Genomic DNA, 18,437 nt, shown 5'->3' on the forward strand with positions numbered 1-18,437 from the left:
CATAGATATCTCTATGGACATCAGTAGTAACTATTAAAATTATGTGAAACAACTTAAAGAATTTATTTAAAATATTATGTAGGGATTTTGATTCACATTCGCGACTCAAATCTTTTGAATCAGTTCACTTAAATTAAAATATTCGCTCAGTGTTCGCAGGTGACGTTGCGCTACACCAGTAGGTGGTGACAAAATGACCGTATTTTTGTATGGCTGAATGCGGCATAGTAATAGTGTAATATTATTCTAATTGGTTTTAAAGATTTACAAATACAGTCAGGGGATACTTTAGGATAAACAGCAAAAAATAAAATCAATTAATAAAACTAAACATAAGAAAATGAAAATAAAATCATAGTAGCTACCTGCATGGACTGAACACATTTTAAAGCTTTCATGTTTTTCAGAGATGATATTGGTAGGTATTGTTATGCATTATTGAACTTTTGCTTTAAAAGCTAAATTATTTTCATTTTATAGCCTATACTAAATTTAGTGCTAGTATGTTATTTTAATTTCAGTTGATGTAATGAGTGAGTCATCAGTCCTGTTTACTATCACAGGTGGTCAGCCGAATAACTAAATCATTCATTCATTCAATCGATTCAGTAAAAATAGAGACCAAAATGTTTTATTACCCTTTATTCATATTTCATTCCGTTAAGAAAGTGTATTCATTGAGAAGGTGTGTGCAACCAATGCTTCTTCACAACTTCTGCATATATGACTTCGTATAGGTTACGTCATAATGTGTTTCATGAATAATGACTAGCTATACTGATAACAAATATTAATGTGGCACATTCCATTTTTAGTATATACTATTTAGAAGGTTTAATCTACTTTCCTCCTTACTTGTCAACTTTTTCCAGTTGATTTGATTTATTTGTATTTAGGTCTATTTATAGTTAATGGTTTTTAAATAACATCAGCCTATTTTAAAACAAATTAGTTTGTTTATCTTGCTTATGTGTTCTTCCTTCTGTGTTTTCTTTGAAATATTGTGTTGAATACTCTTTAATGTTCACCTGAATGTGTTTGTACAATATCATTTCAGGTTTTTTTCTTCAAAAACATATATTTATATCAATGTCTATATATATATATATATATATATATATATATATATATATATATATATCAATGTCAGTGTATATATATTTCTCCACATGCAATCCCAAAGTTTAACATGTGTTTTTTTTTTTTTTAGTTATTTTTGGAAAAAGTTTTTTTTGTTGTTGTTGTTTTTTTTGTAATACCCATGTATAATACAGAGACTGGAAAAAAAAAATATATATATATAATACCTATGTATGTATTACATGTACCGGCATGTATTGTTGTCCTCCGGACAGAGAGGGCGCTCTTCAGCTCAACGGAACTGGTGTCAAATTTCGTCGAAGGCTGAAATCTGACATAAACAGGAAGAGAGTGCGGTAAGTTAAGTTGTTTTCTTAAACGCTTCGGTTATTTTCTTTAATGCATTTAATACTTATCAAAGATGAATACAATTTAGTATTCAATTGTTCAGTAATCTGATACACTATGCAAACCAGTGTGGGCAGCGCTCATGTGACTGTTGCATATAAAGCATTATTATTGCACATCAGTATTCTCTCTGTTCTCTCGTTGTAACAGGTTTCTACTGTTACAACCCACCTTTTATCTCTAGTGTATTTCTATACTTTAATGAAGACTGCGCGGTTGTAAGTGATCATGGGTAAGAGCTGCAAGGTGGTGGTGTGTGGCCAGGGGTCAGTGGGAAAAACCGCGGTTCTGGAGCAGTTACTGTACGCCAACCATGTCGCAGGTGAGTGTTATGACCGCGCCCGCCTGACACGAGACATTTCTTAAACCCAAATTAATGAGCAGTACAGATTCATGTGGTACCGGTGTGGCAGGTTCAGAGACCATGGAGACACTGGAGGACATTTACATCGGGTCAGTGGAAACGGACCGCGGCACCCGAGAGCAGGTGCGGTTTTACGACACGCGCGGGCTGCGCGACGGTCACGAGTTTCCGCGGCACTACTTCACTTTCGCCGACGGCTTCGTGCTCGTCTACAGCATCGACAGCAAAGAGTCCTTCAAACGCGTAGAGGCTCTGAAGAAAGACATCGACCGCTGCCGTGACAAAAAAGAGGTCTGTATGTTTGTTGTGCACAGATTGCACACCACCCGTTCAAAAGTTTGGGGTCATATATACACTATATTGCCAAAAGTATTGGGTCACCCCCTTCTAATGAAAAGGGTTGACTAACTTACTTTAAGATTTGTACTCATGGAAATTACTAATGTTTAAGCATATAATGATATTCTAGGGAATTGTGTGCTTCTAATTTTAAAGCAACAGTTTGGACAGGACCCTTTTCTATTCTAACATGACAATGCCTCTGTGTATAAGGCAAGGTTAAAAAAGAAATGATTGATTGAGTCAGTGTGGAAGAACTTGACTGGTCTGCAGAAAGCCAAGTCCTAATCCCAGTGGCGGTTCTACATTGAATTACTCCCCGGGCGAGACCCCCTCAAAAAAAATTGTAGGTTTTTTGGCTAAAAAATTTTGCACAAACAGTTTTACTATAACAATATAAGTGTAAGACAAGCTTATATTTCTCAATTGCACAAATCCTTCAACATGAAAACACAATTCTGCACAAAACAGTATAAGTTATCAGAACTTAAATAAATATACTCTATATACATAATAAACACTGTTTATTTGGCACTCGACAATCAACAGATTTCCCATCCCCCAACACTGTCACTCACGACCAGAAGTCAAGACTAAACCACAAAGTGAAAATAGCAGTATTCTTTAGTGATATGTTATTTACACAGTGCAGATAGCTTTAGATTATATTTATTCTATGTTAAAATAAAATAAAAACATGGCGAAAAACATTATTAGAGAAAAACATTACTTATTGCAAAAATAGTGGTAATTATCTGCACTTCTGCATTGTAATACATTATAAAATAGTATGCAATAACTTATTGAGTGTAATTTTTTAATTTTATTTCTAATTATTAAATGGATGCCACCTTATTGGGACAAAAGCCCTCTCTACACCTACCCTAACCCTACCCGATACTTTCATAAAAATAAAAAAATAAATGCTTTTCTGATGTGATGTGATTTGAAATTTAAAAAGCGAGAAAAAAAGTTCGCCAAAAGGCAGATTCGAACCCTGGTCGATCGTGTCAAAAGAAGTGTATTGCAAACTTTACCATCTGCACCACTGAATCTAACAACTAGTAATATTTTTTAATCATTTGGATGAGTGCGATCTTTACACACCACCACGGAGCGTGAAGAGACAGAACCAGGTGGAGAACGACCAGAACAAAACGAGGAGCTCGTTCTTAAACGAGGGATATGGAGTCAATTTAATGCCGCATATATATGCAAAAGAAAATAAAGAATTGCAAAATAGATAAATAAAACAGAGCAAAAGCAATGATTTTGCAATACATATTTTCCATGGCCATATCTACTAATTTATTTGCAATGCAACTTTTATTTTGCGTTTCAGTCAAGTTTGAACTTGCGATACCGTTTTCCCTTTGCGCTTCACGTTTCTGCGCGTCTCACTTTGTGGTGCTGTTTTGACATGGGGGTGGAGTCAGGGGACGGGGGCGTGTCCAACAGGCCTGGGCATGCCTCCCTGGAAGTGACGTCATCGGCCCGAGACGCAGATCACAGCTGATCCAGGCACCATCATTGAGCAGAGGCATGCGGGTGGATCGTTTCCTTTTATTCACTAGCTTTAAAACATGCATGTTTTCATTTTATTAACAAATCTATATGTGTATTAGCAGCGTTTGCTCAAGTTAAAGAAGTTGTTAATATGAACATCTGCTGTTTATTTCTCTCAATGTGTGCACACTTTTATAGCATTAAAATGTGTATTGTTTCATCTGGTTAACTAAATGTGCATTAATAGTGCTTGTTTAAAATCTCTTAACCTGTGCACAGCGCTCTTTGTTTACATTAGTTCAGAGTTACTGCAAGGTTCAAAAAGAAATTATTGATTTAGTCAGTGTGGAAGAACTTGACTGGTCTGCAGAAAGCCAAGTCCTAATCCAAGCTGAACACCTCTGGTGTGACTTTAAATGCAGATCTTGAGCCAAAAACTCTTTACCAAACACCAATGACTTGTACATACACTATATGGACAAACGTATTGGGACACCCCCTTCTTTAGAACAGAAAAGGGCACTTCCAAAACTGTGGCAACAGAGATGGAATTCATGTATTTAAAAATTGTATTTCCATCTCTGTTGCAACAGTTTTGGAAGGGTCTAAAATGACTGCACCCATATGTACAAGTAGGGGTGGGCGATATGACCAAAATCTTATATCACGATATGACTAATTTTATATCACGATAACGATATACATCACGATATAGTAATTTTTTTTCTTTTAAAAAGGTTATTATATTAAAATCTTTGATACCATAGAATTTTCATAATCCTTGTCACCAATGTCAATATCAAACTAATGCAAGCCTAAAATTAGACAAAAAAAAAAAAACCCAAGCTCACTGAAAATAAATAAACAGTCAGTGATGAAATAAGTATAAGAAACTAATTATAAGCAATAGGACAAAAAACTACAATAAGAAACGCTACATATTGTGTAAATTAATTAGTCTTCACTGTGTTAATTATATCTATCTATGATAGATATAATTAACACGTGTATAGAATCTATATATATATATCTATATCTATATCTATATCTATATATATATATATAATCTATATATATATATATATATATATATATATATATCTCTAGATCGATCGATCGATAGATAGATATAATTATTTTTATTATTATTTCTTCTTATTAAAGTTACAAAAGTGATTAAGTCAAGAGCAGTGAGACATTTTCTAGCAATGTGCTATGATTAATATGAATGGCAGACAGAACGAATATTGGACAGCTTCCCCTTTAAGACCAAAGTCTGGATCCAATATAGCTACTGTTACATATGCTTTCTCTTTTAGCTGTTTCCTCTCTTAAGACCTAAATCGCTGTCTTTATGAGGATACAAGACGGGATTCTGAGGCATATAAGTGTGTTTATGTAATCGTTCAAAGTCAATAAAGCGGCAAAAAAAAAAAAAATTGCGGTCCTCTCACATAGAAACGGAGACGGCGCACGCATATAGCTCTGTTGTTTGTGTTTCAACGGCTTAAAATCGGTTGTTTTAAAACTGCAGTGCTTAAAAGCGTGTCCATGCTACAGATGTAGTCCCTCTATGGAGTCAATTTAATGCCGCATATATATGCAAAAGAAAATAAAGAATTGCAAAAGAAAATGAAGTATTGCAAAAAGAAAATAAGTTTTGCAAATAAAAATAAAGAATTGCAAAATAGATAAATAAAACAGAGCAAAAGCAATGATTTTGCAATACATATTTTCCATGGCCATATCTACTCATTTATTTGCAATGCAACTTTTATTTTGCGTTTCAGTCAAGTTTGAACTTGCGATACCGTTTTCCCTTTGCGCTTCACGTTTCTGGCCATATCAAAACAGTAGTCATGGCATGGGTGAATTTGACCCGCTGGCGCTTTTAGGTATACAGCGACCTCTGGAGGCTGAAGTGTTAACCATAGGCTACGTACTGGACTGTATCGCGATGTAGACAACATTCGAATTAAGTTTATTATGAATAAATGTTACATAAAGTATAATAAAATAGGCCGACAAGAAAACATTTTTATCCATCCCACAAGTCTTGTAAGTCCATGTATTTTATTAGTATTGGTAATATTTTTATATTCGTTGTTATGCATTTGATTTATTTTCCCTTCATTTCGATCTCTTAACGTTCAGGGCTGTATAATAATAATAATAATAGCCTAATATACACATATATTACATAAAGACACGATCAACGGACTGTGGGATGGATAAATATATTTGATCAATCTCTGATAATCCCAGGTTGCTATGGTCACGTGGGTTTGTTTATGCATGATTAAACTCATGGCCACGACATACAGTATTATCACGTTCCCACGACTTAATATCTCGTGGCCACGACAAAACTAAACCAAAAATACTTTTTAATCTTTTTTTAAACTTCCAGTGCCAGTCATTTCTTAATTTATGCCAGGATTTATGTAAATGAAAACGAAGTCGAGATGGATATGAAGCTTGAGTCTTAGACCTTTTAATGATGTATAGTTTGTGAAGTTAATTGCATTCTTTTACATTAAAACTAGCAGTAACTCTGAACTAATGTAAACAAAGAGCGCTGTGCACAGGTTAAGAGATTTTAAACAAGCACTATTAATGCACATTTAGTTAACCAGATGAAACAATACACATTTTAATGCTATAAAAGTGTGCACACATTGAGAGAAATAAACAGCAGATGTTCATATTAACAACTTCTTTAACTTGAGCAAACGCTGCTAATACACATATAGATTTGTTAATAAAATGAAAACATGCATGTTTTAAAGCTAGTGAATAAAAGGAAACGATCCACCCGCATGCCTCTGCTCAATGATGGTGCCTGGATCAGCTGTGATCTGCGTCTCGGGCCGATGACGTCACTTCCAGGGAGGCATGCCCAGGCCTGTTGGACACGCCCCCGTCCCCTGACTCTGTGAGACGCGCAGAAACGTGAAGCGCAAAGGGAAAACGGTATCGCAAGTTCAAACTTGACTGAAACGCAAAATAAAAGTTGCATTGCAAATAAATTAGTAGATATGGCCATGGAAAATATGTATTGCAAAATCATTGCTTTTGCTCTGTTTTATTTATCTATTTTGCAATTCTTTATTTTTATTTGCAAAACTTATTTTCTTTTTGCAATACTTCATTTTCTTTTGCAATTCTTTATTTTCTTTTGCATATATATGCGGCATTAAATTGACTCCATAGAGGGACTACATCTGTAGCATGGACACGCGTTTTTAAGCACTGCAGTTTTAAAACAACCGATTTTAAGCCGTTGAAACACAAACAACAGAGCTATATGCGTGCGCCGTCTCCGTTTCTATGTGAGAGGACCGCGCCTTTTTTTTTTTTGCCGCTTTATTGACTTTGAACGATTACATAAACACACTTATATGCCTCAGAATCCCCGTCTTGTATCCTCATAAAGACAGCGATTTAGGTCTTAAGAGAGAGGAAACAGCTAAAAGAGAAAACGCATATGTAACAGTAGCTATATTGGATCCAGACTTTGGTCTTAAAGGGGAAGCTGTCCAATATTCGTTCTGTCTGCCATTCATATTAATCATAGCACATTGCTAGAAAATGTCTCACTGCTCTTGACTTAATCACTTTTGTAACTTTAATAAGAAGAAATAATAATAAAAAATAATTATATCTATCGATCGATCGATCGATCTAGAGATATCTATCTATCTATATATATATATATATATATATATATTCTATACACGTGTTAATTATGTCTATCATAGATAGATATAATTAACACAGTGAAGACTAATTAATTTACACAATATGTAGCGTTTCTTATTGTAGTTTTTGTCCTATTGCTTATAATTAGTTTCTTATACTTATTTCATCACTGACTGTTTATTTATTTTCAGTGAGCTTGGTTTTTTTTTTGTCTAATTTTAGGCTTGCATTAGTTTGATATTGACATTGGTGACAAGGATTATGAAAATTCTATGGTATCAAAGATTTTAATATCATAACCTTTTTAAAAGAAAAAAAATTACTATATCGTGATGTATATCGTTATCGTGATATAAAATTAGTCATATCGTGATATAAGATTTTGGTCATATCGCCCACCCCTACTTGTACATATGGGTGCAGTCATTTTAGACACTTCCAAAACTGTTGCAACAGAGATGGAAATACAATTTTAAATACATGAATTCCATCTCTGTTGCCACAGTTTTGAAGTGCCCTTTTCTGTTCTAAAGAAGGGGGTGTCCCAATACGTTTGTCCATATAGTGTATGTACAAGTCATTGGTGTTTGGTAAAGAGTTTTTGGCTCAAGATCTGCATTTAAAGTCACACCAGAGGTGTTCAGCTTGGATTAGGACTTGGCTTTCTGCAGACCAGTCAAGTTCTTCCACACTGACTAAATCAATCATTTCTTTTGAACCTTGCCTTATACACAGAGACATAGTCATGTTAGAATAGAAGAGGGTCCTGTCCAAACTGTTGCTTTAAAATTAGAAGCACACAATTCCTAGAATATCATTATATGCTTAAACATTAGTAATTTCCATGAGTACAAATCTTAAAGTAAGTTAGTCAAACCTGTTCATTAGAAGGGGGTGACCCAATACTTCTGGCAATATAGTGTGTGTATATATATATATATATAATATCTTCACTTTATGAATACACACAAAGGAAAGCTTAATGATTTAAAAAAAAAAAAAGTGCATTTATTTAAACACCACATGTACCATGTATTTTGTCACTGGAAATATTTGGAAATATTAAGGTTTTTATGAAATATTATTTCCCGATTTTTATTTTATTTTTTTCACTTCATGTTGTCAGTGTTACAGGAAAATAACGATAATGCAACAAATAAGGAGATTGTTTTATTTATTTTAATCAGGTTTGTTAAAAATGTGATTGAATGATGTTACTTCATTTGCGCAACCATGTATTTGCTATAACAATGAAAATATTTGAAAAACAGTTATAAACAAGTAATGATACAATCCTTTAAATCTTATCTCGAGTGTAGCATAATTCAATGGATGTAAAATTAATACCATGCTACATGTGACACATTTTATTTAATGTAACAGAAAAACACAGTAACACCAGTGACATACATGAGACCAAATATCCTTATTCTTCAACTATAATTGAGTAGATGAGACTAAATTGTTACATTTGGCAATTAGTGAAAGCAGTTAGTAAAAGAACATAAACAACATTTTGAAAACATTTGAACTAAAACAACTAAAATGTTCAACAAAGATGCTGTCTGTAAGGTCTCTGCTTCTCAGCTGCACAATTTAGCCATAAGTGACCAAAGGAGGATTAACAATGATAAAAGTTAGAATCACAAAATCTTAGTGCTATTTAATGCAAAAGAACTAAATGAATACATTTGAATTAAGTTGATCTATAAATGGGAGTCACTGGTGTTACTGATCTTAAAAGGTAACTCCAGTGACAATTTTCATTAAAAATGCATTTTACAAAAAGTCTGCTTCAATCATGGTATACTCACTAAATTAAGTAGTTTAATTCATTTGTTTTCTAGTTTTTTTTTTTCTACAATTCCCTGACAATAAATAGGTCATACCAGTGACTTCAACTAAAAGCTTCATATGAAATCATAAGATAAATGAGAAAATTTCTGATAACTGAAAAGAGACAGTGGACTTAACACGGGCCTTTATTCATGGATCTTCAGGAAATAGGAGGAAGGAAGTTAAGTGATGTCATTAGTGATGATTTTTAACACCAGTGACACAACTCCAGGGGACCACTACTTTCATTATATATTTTATAATATTTATTTGGCATTTAAATTTTATTTTATTTTTTGTCAATTACATCATATATTTGATAGTTATGAATACATTATTGTATTTTAAATGGTAGAAAAACCTGTTTTTGACCTCAAAATAAAGCACTTTCCCTCTGTACACGGCTGTAGGGATGAGCAGTTTTGTGGTGCTTGGAATTCTTTATAATGAATTAACTAATTAAAAACAAATATTGCCACATTGATGGATTAAGAAGGTGTAATTGTTCAAATAACACTGTTTTATTTTAATATATATATATATATATATATATATATATATATATATATATAAATAGAATGACCCATAAAATTGTATTTTAATACTTTTATTTAGCACTGACGTATTAATCAACAGTGGCAGTAAAGACGTGTGTAGTGTTGAAATAGTTTATATTTCAAATAAATTATTTTCTTTTGAACTTACATTATACAGTATATTCATCAAAAACCCAGAAAAAATGTATGACATAAGGTTCTGAGTTATGAGCAAATGCTCTTCCAGTACATTCCAGGAACCATTTTTCATTGTTTTATTTGGTCGTTTTTGTAAATGTTACTTTTTGTGTCAGACCGTTTAGAGATCATTCAAAAGTAACATTTCCGTAACATTTGCAAAATGATAAAATAACATTAGGAAACGTTCTTTGAACATGTTTTTGTTAGCTGAGTGTAAAAATATTAAGCAGAACAAATGTTTTCTGAGAAGCAAATCAGCATATTAGAATGATTTCTGAAGGATCATGTGACACTGAAGACTGGAGTATTGATGCTGAAAATTCAGCTTTGGCCAGCACAGGAATAAATTACATTTGAGAACATATTCAAATAGAAAATAGTTGCTAATATTTCATAATATTACAGTTTTACTGTATTTTTATCAAATAAATGAAGCCTTGGTGAGCATAAGAGTTCTTGCAAAACATTACACATTTTTGAACTGTAGTGTCAATTCATGAGGAATCAAATTTTAATTGAAATTTTTAGATAAAGCATGACAATTTTTCAGGCTAAAAAGTGACATTATAAGCGGACATAATGAAATAAATGTAAAGGAACTTTCTTTCTCTGTCTCACAGGTGACTGTTGTTGTTGTGGGTAATAAGTTGGACCTGCAGGATCAGAGGAGAGTGGACAGCGAGGCGGCTCAGCAGTGGGCACGGCAGGAGAAGGTCAGGCTGTGGGAGGTCTCTGTGACCGACAGACGAACGCTCATCGAGCCCTTTGTCCATCTGGCCAGCAAAATGACCCAGCCTCAGAGCAAATCCACCTTCCCACTCAGCCGCAACAAGAACAAGGGCAGCGGCTCCCTGGACAGCTAGAGATGGAGAAGATAGCAATAGAGCTGACAGAGTAACATAAAGATATGTTAGAAGAGCGATGCCAGGCAAATCTCTAAAGAGGGACATCAACAGATGCTTGGTTTTATATCCTTCGAAACATTTGAACGTGGAGTGCCATTATAAGTTTAGCACACTGTATGAAGTTACTGCATTAATGAAGTTTTATATTCTTAAACATACAGGATAGAATCCATGTTGCTGTGATATATTTATCTCATGCTTATCTTGAAGAAACTGACTGACAAAAAATACTGCTTTTACACTGAAATATATATATATATATATATACCTTTACCTTTACATTGCAAAAAGTTGTGAAATGTGAAATCAGCTAGGATGATTGGACTTGTTCAATTCTGACATTTAATGGCATCTGTGCCATGACGACTGCTTTTCTGTGATGTCAACTTGACAGAAGATTGTCTTAATTTAGTTAAGTGGACTGCATGGATGTTTTACTTATTTTCAGGTGTTCATATTTTGTGTCAGACACATTCCTATAAAAATGTTTACTGATTTATTCCGTAAGAACACCTAAGTAAGTGAAATTTGTTTGTGTTTGTTTGATTGTGAGTGAAAGTTCACTACTGTGCCATTGTACTTTTTACCCTGATGACTGTATTTCATGAGTAGTCAGTCATATTGTGTAATGTTAGCTTTCAATTGTGAACATATACAATATATTTCTGTTCTTTTTACATGGAAAAAATAAGATTTATAAAGATTTGACTCTTATTTTTTAGCTGAGCTCACTTTCAAATACATTTTGACATGTTTGTTTAAAAGCATTTTTTTTCTGAAACAAAGACTGTATGAGCAGCTTTTTAATATCTTAATAAAGCTGCTTGGTTGCAATTGTTTACTGCTCATTCATCTTTTCTAATCTAAATCTAAATGAACGCTTAATTTACACAGTGGTCAAAAGTAATGTTAATGTTCTATAAAGACAATATCAATTTTAAGCAGCTGATCCGTACACACACTTCAAATCTTGTCTGTTTAACAGCACAGCAGCCATCTTCCATCTGAATGAGCCCGACATATCTGCAGTCTCTCTTCAGGGGGAGTAAACGGGAGAATTGGTTTTATTTGCCCTTTATCTATCTTTTTACAGAGTAGATATTTCATTTAGTTCATGGCTAGATCGGCAGTGACCTTATAATAGAGGGCTCTCCACTTCTGCCAGGGAGAGAGAGAGAGAGAGTGTGTGTGTGTGTGTGTCTGGAACAATGTCTAAAGTTAATGTTTGCTTCAAGCTACCCTTCATTTCTTGAGGCTTGCATCAGTGTGCATCAATAGTGTTTACAGATCACAGATCAAATGCTTCACATTATGCAAATTTACTTTACTGTAAACTGTTACACAATACGCTACACACATTGCAAACTTCACACAACATATAGTTTCAAAAATGCACTCTCTAAAAGGGTCTGGCAACTTCATGAGCTGCATGTTTACATCCAGTGATCTGCAGAACGGGCTGACGCCCCATAAACCGAGCAAAAAGAAGCCTGCTTGCAAGATGAGTAAAATAAACAATTAATTATTGACTTTCAATAATAAAATATAATATACTTTTGTACGAATAAGTGTATTTAGTGAATCAAAGCATGGTGCAAATAATACATAGTTCCCGTTAACACAATACGTTCTAAGAACATTTTGCTAACATTTCTATTAAGTTATGAAGCATTATTTCTGAAAATTCTCTGAACGCTTTTTCTTGGTTATGCGATCGTTAAGGGGACATTCTATTTTATCATTTTGCAAACTTTTAAATGTTTCCTGAACATTCTGAAACAAGCACATAACATAGGCTACATACATAACGTTAAACAAACAAAAAAATTTCGGGGGGGAAAAAAAATCAAAAATATAATTTTTGTGCTGACGATTAGAGAACAATAATAAAGAAAAAGAAAAAAACCTTTGAACGAACACACTATTAATGTTACTGGAGAAATGTTTGTTGATAACTTTAAACGAACCTCGCCAAAGTTCTAAAAACGTTCAAAGTTCCTCTTGAGGCACCTGCCTGGCGTGCCTTTGTGCTGACAAATTAATTTTAATAGAAGGCGAATATTTTCACTTTTATTAGTAATATATTTTTTTTTTTTTGCCACATTTGTAAAAATCGTTTTTTATATAATTAAAAAAATTGTAATTAATAACAATGGAGATATACTACTACTACTATTATTCTAAACTACCAAACTACCAGTTTGTAAAACTTGAAAATCTGTCTCCCTTTCATATTCTTGCCGTTCTCATCGTAAACACAAGATGGCGCACACTTGTTGAGGTGAACGATTGGAATGAGAAAGAGTGCCTGTGTGTATTATCGTGGATACCAGTTGGTAGACTGTTTTTTTTTTGCCTAGTTTTGCTGGGTTTACATCGAACTGGGAAGTTTCGACAAGTTTGTCATTATAAAGCAAGACACCATGACAAGCTGTCATCCTCTAGTCAATAACCAGGAGTCCTATAAACCCCCAAAAGAACAGCCAGAGCACTGGGGTGGAAGTCTAATCGATTTATTTCTCTCTCTCTACTTTATTTCGTTTTCACGCATTCATACACACCCTGTACAGAGAAAGAGCAAATGAGTCAGAAAACCAAGACGAAAAATCCTATGAAAATACGTTTTCCTTTGTGTCAGCTGACAGTTCAGATCAATGTGAGATCAGTCACAGACAGAAATGTATTGAGCACAAAGAACAAATAACATATAATGTCTGTCATTATTTAAATTACGCAATACTGGCCATGTCCCTTTTAAGCGATATTGAAAGCTTCTCATCTTTGTTCATGCTTAAGAAACATCTAGTTGGATTGGACATAATTCACTTTTTTTTTTTTTTCAGTTTACACGCACACATGCACATTTTCACAGGAGGCTCCATGATTTCCAACACATTCATGGGAGAAACGTTTTTTTGTGCTTTTTGATCTTATAAGAGTTTCACTCTTGTAGGTTGTATGTGCAGTCTACTTGATTGTTGTTAAAAAAACAAATCCTTAAATTTGGCATTTTGGCATTAATGAGTATATATTTTGGCACAAGTCAGGCAAAATAGTGCTGGAAGTAAAAGGGAGTTTGAGTCAAATAGTCAAATTAGCCCTGAACCAACATGGAAGAAATGGGAAATGCCATTCACTGTCTTGTCAACGGATGTTTCCATGACTGTCCCGTGACAAAAAGATTCCATCAGTGTAAAATAAAAGGGGATAAATGTCATATTAAGCTTTCCAATGTCCTCCAGATTGGCAATAGGAACACTGTGCACACTACATCAAGAGCACTCACAACATTAAGAGAATGAGGGAAGAAACATGTACACTAAAGATAGAGAGAGAGAGAGAGAAAGAAACATAGTAATCTTCAGTTTTCTTAAAAAGGTTCCGTCATTATTGCTTAAAGATTGAATTTCACTGAACTGAAAAAGCAACATAAAATCCCAACAAACAACCTTAAAAGATATTTTGGAACTGTTACTTTTAGACAACTTGTGAAATCATCCACCTACCAGAGACCATCACAGTATCATAACCAGCCATATCTCCTGTATGGACCTCATGAGGACGACACAACTAGGAATGGTGCGTTACGTCTTCTTGTGCCTCAAGAAAGCATGAAGGTATCCAATGATGGACTAATGTTATTTCTCATTCACTATTTGTCCTTCCTTGGACCTTATGGAGATCAGTTTGACGTTCAGGAGTTATCAAAACACACACGCACACACAAATAAGAGATTTGATTCATGGAGTCCAAGCAAAGTCCTTGATCTAAAGTGTCCTCAGAAAAAAAGCAGAATTTGTCCATGTTGTGCCTCTTGAAGTGTCAATATGGCTGTTGTTAGTTTGCTCTGTTCAAGGCCCCAGGCTTCAATCCCTCAAGGGCAAACCATCCTCTGAAAAGCAAGAGCCCTGAGTGGGCTTGAGACTCACCCGTGACTCCAGGCTCTGAGGCCTAGTCTGGGTGTCTGAGTCTCGGCCCGTTTTTAGCAGTATTTCTTATATTTCTGTCGCCTTCTTTCTCTCGCAAGCGCTTTGATTAACAATTTTTGACGTAAAAACTACATAATCTTATCTACTTCGTATTAGATTATCTCCTTATTTCAGTATGCATGTCTCTGCAGAAATGGTGACAAAAAGTAATAACTTCAAGTAGAGCTCGTTCTTATTATCACATTAATTACAATAACCAGATAAAGAATCTACATTAAACATCTCATAAAATTCTACATATTTACTCTAATTGTATATATTATAAATGTTAATGATTCACTTTTAAAAGCTGTATTCATAAAATATTTACAAAAAGCTTTGTATGCTAGGGCACATTTAAAAAAAAATTAGACAGATGAAAAATGGTACTACATAGACTCAACAGCAACATCTAATTCTACAGGTCTGAAGTCAGATGATCAGTCTTATTACTCCATCCAAAACCATCAGTTGACACTGATCTGGGGCAAAGCGATGTGACTTTGTTCAGGCTGACAGGAACGCTTGTATACTTGTAGCGGGTGAGTTTAATATATCTGAAATTCAATACGTTGCATTTCAAGCATAATCTTAAAATACTCCTTTCAACAGTACTGATGTATATTCAGTAACCGCCATTATGGCCATTATGTTTTGGCAATGGCTCCTCTGTGCAAATAAATCAATGATGCTTCGAAAATCGAAAATGTTATTCTGAATAAAATTGAGAGTAATGAACTCATGACAGGTTTTGGATCAAACACACACACACACACTCACACAAAAGCAAAGAACATGGTGAGGGTTTAGATCTTAATCAAGATGGGACGTGGACAGATTTTTGACAGGCACACTGACCTTTGTGAGGCCGTAATGAGAGAATACTGAGAACAAAATATGCGGACATAAAAGGCCACGTCAAACTGTGACTGAACCGTAATCATCTCATCTGAGGTTTTGTGTGTTTGTGTGTGTGCATCTGCAATCTCAAATCATCTAATCTATGCATCAACACTGAGAAAATTACGACACTGATTGGGAGCGAGTGTGTGTGTGTGTGTGTGTGTGTGTGTGTTGCCTTGCTACCAAATTGTCACCTTCGTATATTAGACTGGCACTGTGTTATTCTGTGATTACCCATGACAGAAAGCCTTAGCATCCGTAAACTGAGAGACCAATGAGGTTTGTGTTTGTAACAAAAGCCGTTCAGATGAGGTTACTCGAAATGTTTGCAAATACACAGACCGACGGCAACATATCCATGTGGAACGACATGAGAACAGACTAATAACAATTGAAAATACTTTAAAAAAAGCATCAAGTAAAGGGATGTTTGCATTTCCTCACTAAACGAACAGCTAGCGCAGTTATAGGTCTCTAAAATTGGCTTTCCTCTAATAAATTATAGAATATAAACCTGATTAATATCTGTATAATGATAAATATCTCATAAAGCAAAGCTAAATATCCTTCTTATAGCTCTTTCACTCCTTTATCAGTCTTGTCCTGTCAATCAAGCGTTCATCTGCATAGTGGGCTGGTGTTCGCAATGAGGCCCCGCCCATATTCCCAAATATGGTCTTATCTCTATCTCTCTGACACACTCTCTCTCCCTTTGCTGCATAGTTCAAGAGTGACCCTCTCAGAGTCACAGTTTTTGAGGAGGATAGGGAACACTATGGGAGTGTGTGTTTGTGTTTATATACTGTACTTAAGTGTATACAGCTTGGAGAGAGCGGGAGCACGGACGAAGTTTGCACAGAGACCGTCAGTACTGAGAACGGATCGTAAGACTAAATCACGTGAATGTGCGGCCTTGTTGTAAGAGCGTGTTTGTTTTGTTTCGAGGTGATCAATAAGGGGAAAATATGATGGGAGTGTGTGTTGCTCTCAGAGGTCCTGGCGCTGGCCTAAAGAGGGCAGGGCCGAGGATCGGCGTCTGAATGAAAGTGGTGCCCGGCGGGTGTCGCAGCGCAAGAGGATTGGCTGCGACTGTGCAGAGGGTGGGTGGAGTTAAGGGTGTGTGAAGGAAGCTGGCGGTCAGATTTTTTGTCAATTGCTTCTGTAGAACCAGTTTAGTCTGAGAGAGAGAGAGAGAGAAAGAAAGAAAGAAAGAAAGAGAGAGACAGAATGAATCATTATGATATCACAAAGCTATTTTTGATGATGCAGTGAAAAATTTCTGTGCAACTACACTGAAAATTTGGTGGTGAAACAATTTTAACTCAGAAATGGCATTATCTTTTTTAAAGAAAAGTCTTCAATAATCTATATTTCAAACTTCAAAAGCTATAGTGTAGTGATTCTCAGCCTTTTTGACTGTATGGCCACCTGTTATCCAACAATATTCAAAGATCCCTCCATATAGGCTAAGACATTTTTAGTATTTCTAATATTTCTTCTGTATTTATGACTATTTCTATTAATAGAAAAACTCACGAATGAAAGTACGAGCATGCATGTGAGATCCGCATTACGTTCAGCAGCAGAAGCTCTTAAAGTAATAGCAGCCAAATAACCTAATAACCAGCTGCTGTGATGTCTGTTCATCAAAGAACAAAAGAAAAAAGAGGAAATCAATAACGCTTGTAGCTTTATTTCATTTAGAATTTAGTGTTGGATAACTTTATTCAATTTCTGTATATTTCCTACTTGCTGAAGGGCAAAGGTAGCTAAATATGACATTTATTATGAAGGGTTTATGTGAAGATTGTTTTAAGTTCCCTTAAATTAGAAGTTGTTATTTTTTAAAGTCTAATAAATGCTAAAATTGCTAGCTCTCAATTATACTGTAATGTTGAATGGCTAGAGTCAATGGTTAAATATTAGGAAAAAAAGAACAATTTCATAGAGACATCATAGTATTGGTATCAGTCACCTTCAGTCATAAAAAAAGATGCCATTAAATTATGTTGTTTCTACATTAATTTAAATATTGAATGTGAAATTATTGCAATATAAAAGTATATTTAAAAACTTCAATTTTAGGTGGGATTAATCGTGATTAATTTCAGACAAAATGTGATTAATTAGTTAATCTTTTTTTTATCGATTGACAGCACTAATTTATATATTAAATCTAATTAACAACAATTCATTTTGTGAGTCTAGAAGTTAAAAAAAAACACATTCTTCAATAAAAACGAGTTATTAAGGGGAAAACCTGATTTCTTGTGTTTTAGTTTTAGCACATTCATTTGGATTAAATTTAATTATTTAATTGTATTTTAATAATTTATTAATCTATTTAAATATTTTTTACGCCAACCTGAGCTCACTGTGGGACCATTGTTCTGGCTACACCATAGAGAATAAATGTTCTCAAACAAGTTTTAAATTCCCCTTTTCTTTAATTTTGAAATATATAGTCCCGCCCCAAAGCCACACCATTGGTTGATCTAATGTTGTGATATGGTGCATAAATGATACACTACACCTTTAAGAGACTGTTAAACGAACACTCCACTTTTTTGGAAATAGGCTCATTCTCAGAGTTAATAAGTTGAGTTTTACCGTTTTGGAATCTATTCAGCCGATCTCCGGGTCTGGCGATAGCACTTTTAGCATAGCTTAGCATAGATCATTGAATCC

General features: G+C 34.5%; 2 protein-coding genes across 7 annotated transcripts in view; one reads left to right on the forward strand and one right to left on the reverse strand.

Annotated features, from left to right (window-relative positions):
• Positions 1-1,355: 1,355 nt before the first annotated feature.
• Positions 1,356-11,711, forward strand: nkiras2 (NFKB inhibitor interacting Ras-like 2). Its single transcript, XM_058768741.1, has 4 exons — positions 1,356-1,436; positions 1,639-1,810; positions 1,902-2,143; positions 10,593-11,711. The coding sequence occupies exons 2-4, from the start codon at positions 1,717-1,719 to the stop codon at positions 10,833-10,835; spliced, it is 579 nt and encodes a 192-aa protein (XP_058624724.1). The 5' UTR covers positions 1,356-1,436; positions 1,639-1,716; the 3' UTR covers positions 10,836-11,711.
• A 137-nt stretch (positions 11,712-11,848) lies between these two features.
• znf385c (zinc finger protein 385C) overlaps positions 11,849-18,437 on the reverse strand; it is a 100,821-nt gene continuing 94,232 nt past the window's right edge. For all 6 annotated transcript variants that reach the window (XM_058768732.1, XM_058768730.1, XM_058768729.1 and 3 more), the window contains one exon: positions 11,849-16,926. In XM_058768732.1, coding sequence (XP_058624715.1) covers positions 16,699-16,926 — 228 coding nt within the window. In that variant the 3' untranslated portion in view covers positions 11,849-16,698. The remainder of the gene's footprint in view (positions 16,927-18,437) is intronic.

This window comes from Onychostoma macrolepis, chromosome 03 (genome assembly GCF_012432095.1).
Source record: "Onychostoma macrolepis isolate SWU-2019 chromosome 03, ASM1243209v1, whole genome shotgun sequence".
Classification (NCBI taxonomy): domain Eukaryota; kingdom Metazoa; phylum Chordata; class Actinopteri; order Cypriniformes; family Cyprinidae; genus Onychostoma; species Onychostoma macrolepis.

Coding starts and splice junctions, on each gene's coding strand:
- nkiras2 (XM_058768741.1), top strand. CDS start 1,717: ATGGGTAAGAGCTGCAAGGTGGTGGTGTGTGGCCAGGGGTCAGTGGGA. Junction 1,811..1,901: donor GTACGCCAACCATGTCGCAG/GTGAGTGTTATG, acceptor CCGGTGTGGCAG/GTTCAGAGACCATGGAGACA. Junction 2,144..10,592: donor GCTGCCGTGACAAAAAAGAG/GTCTGTATGTTT, acceptor TCTGTCTCACAG/GTGACTGTTGTTGTTGTGGG.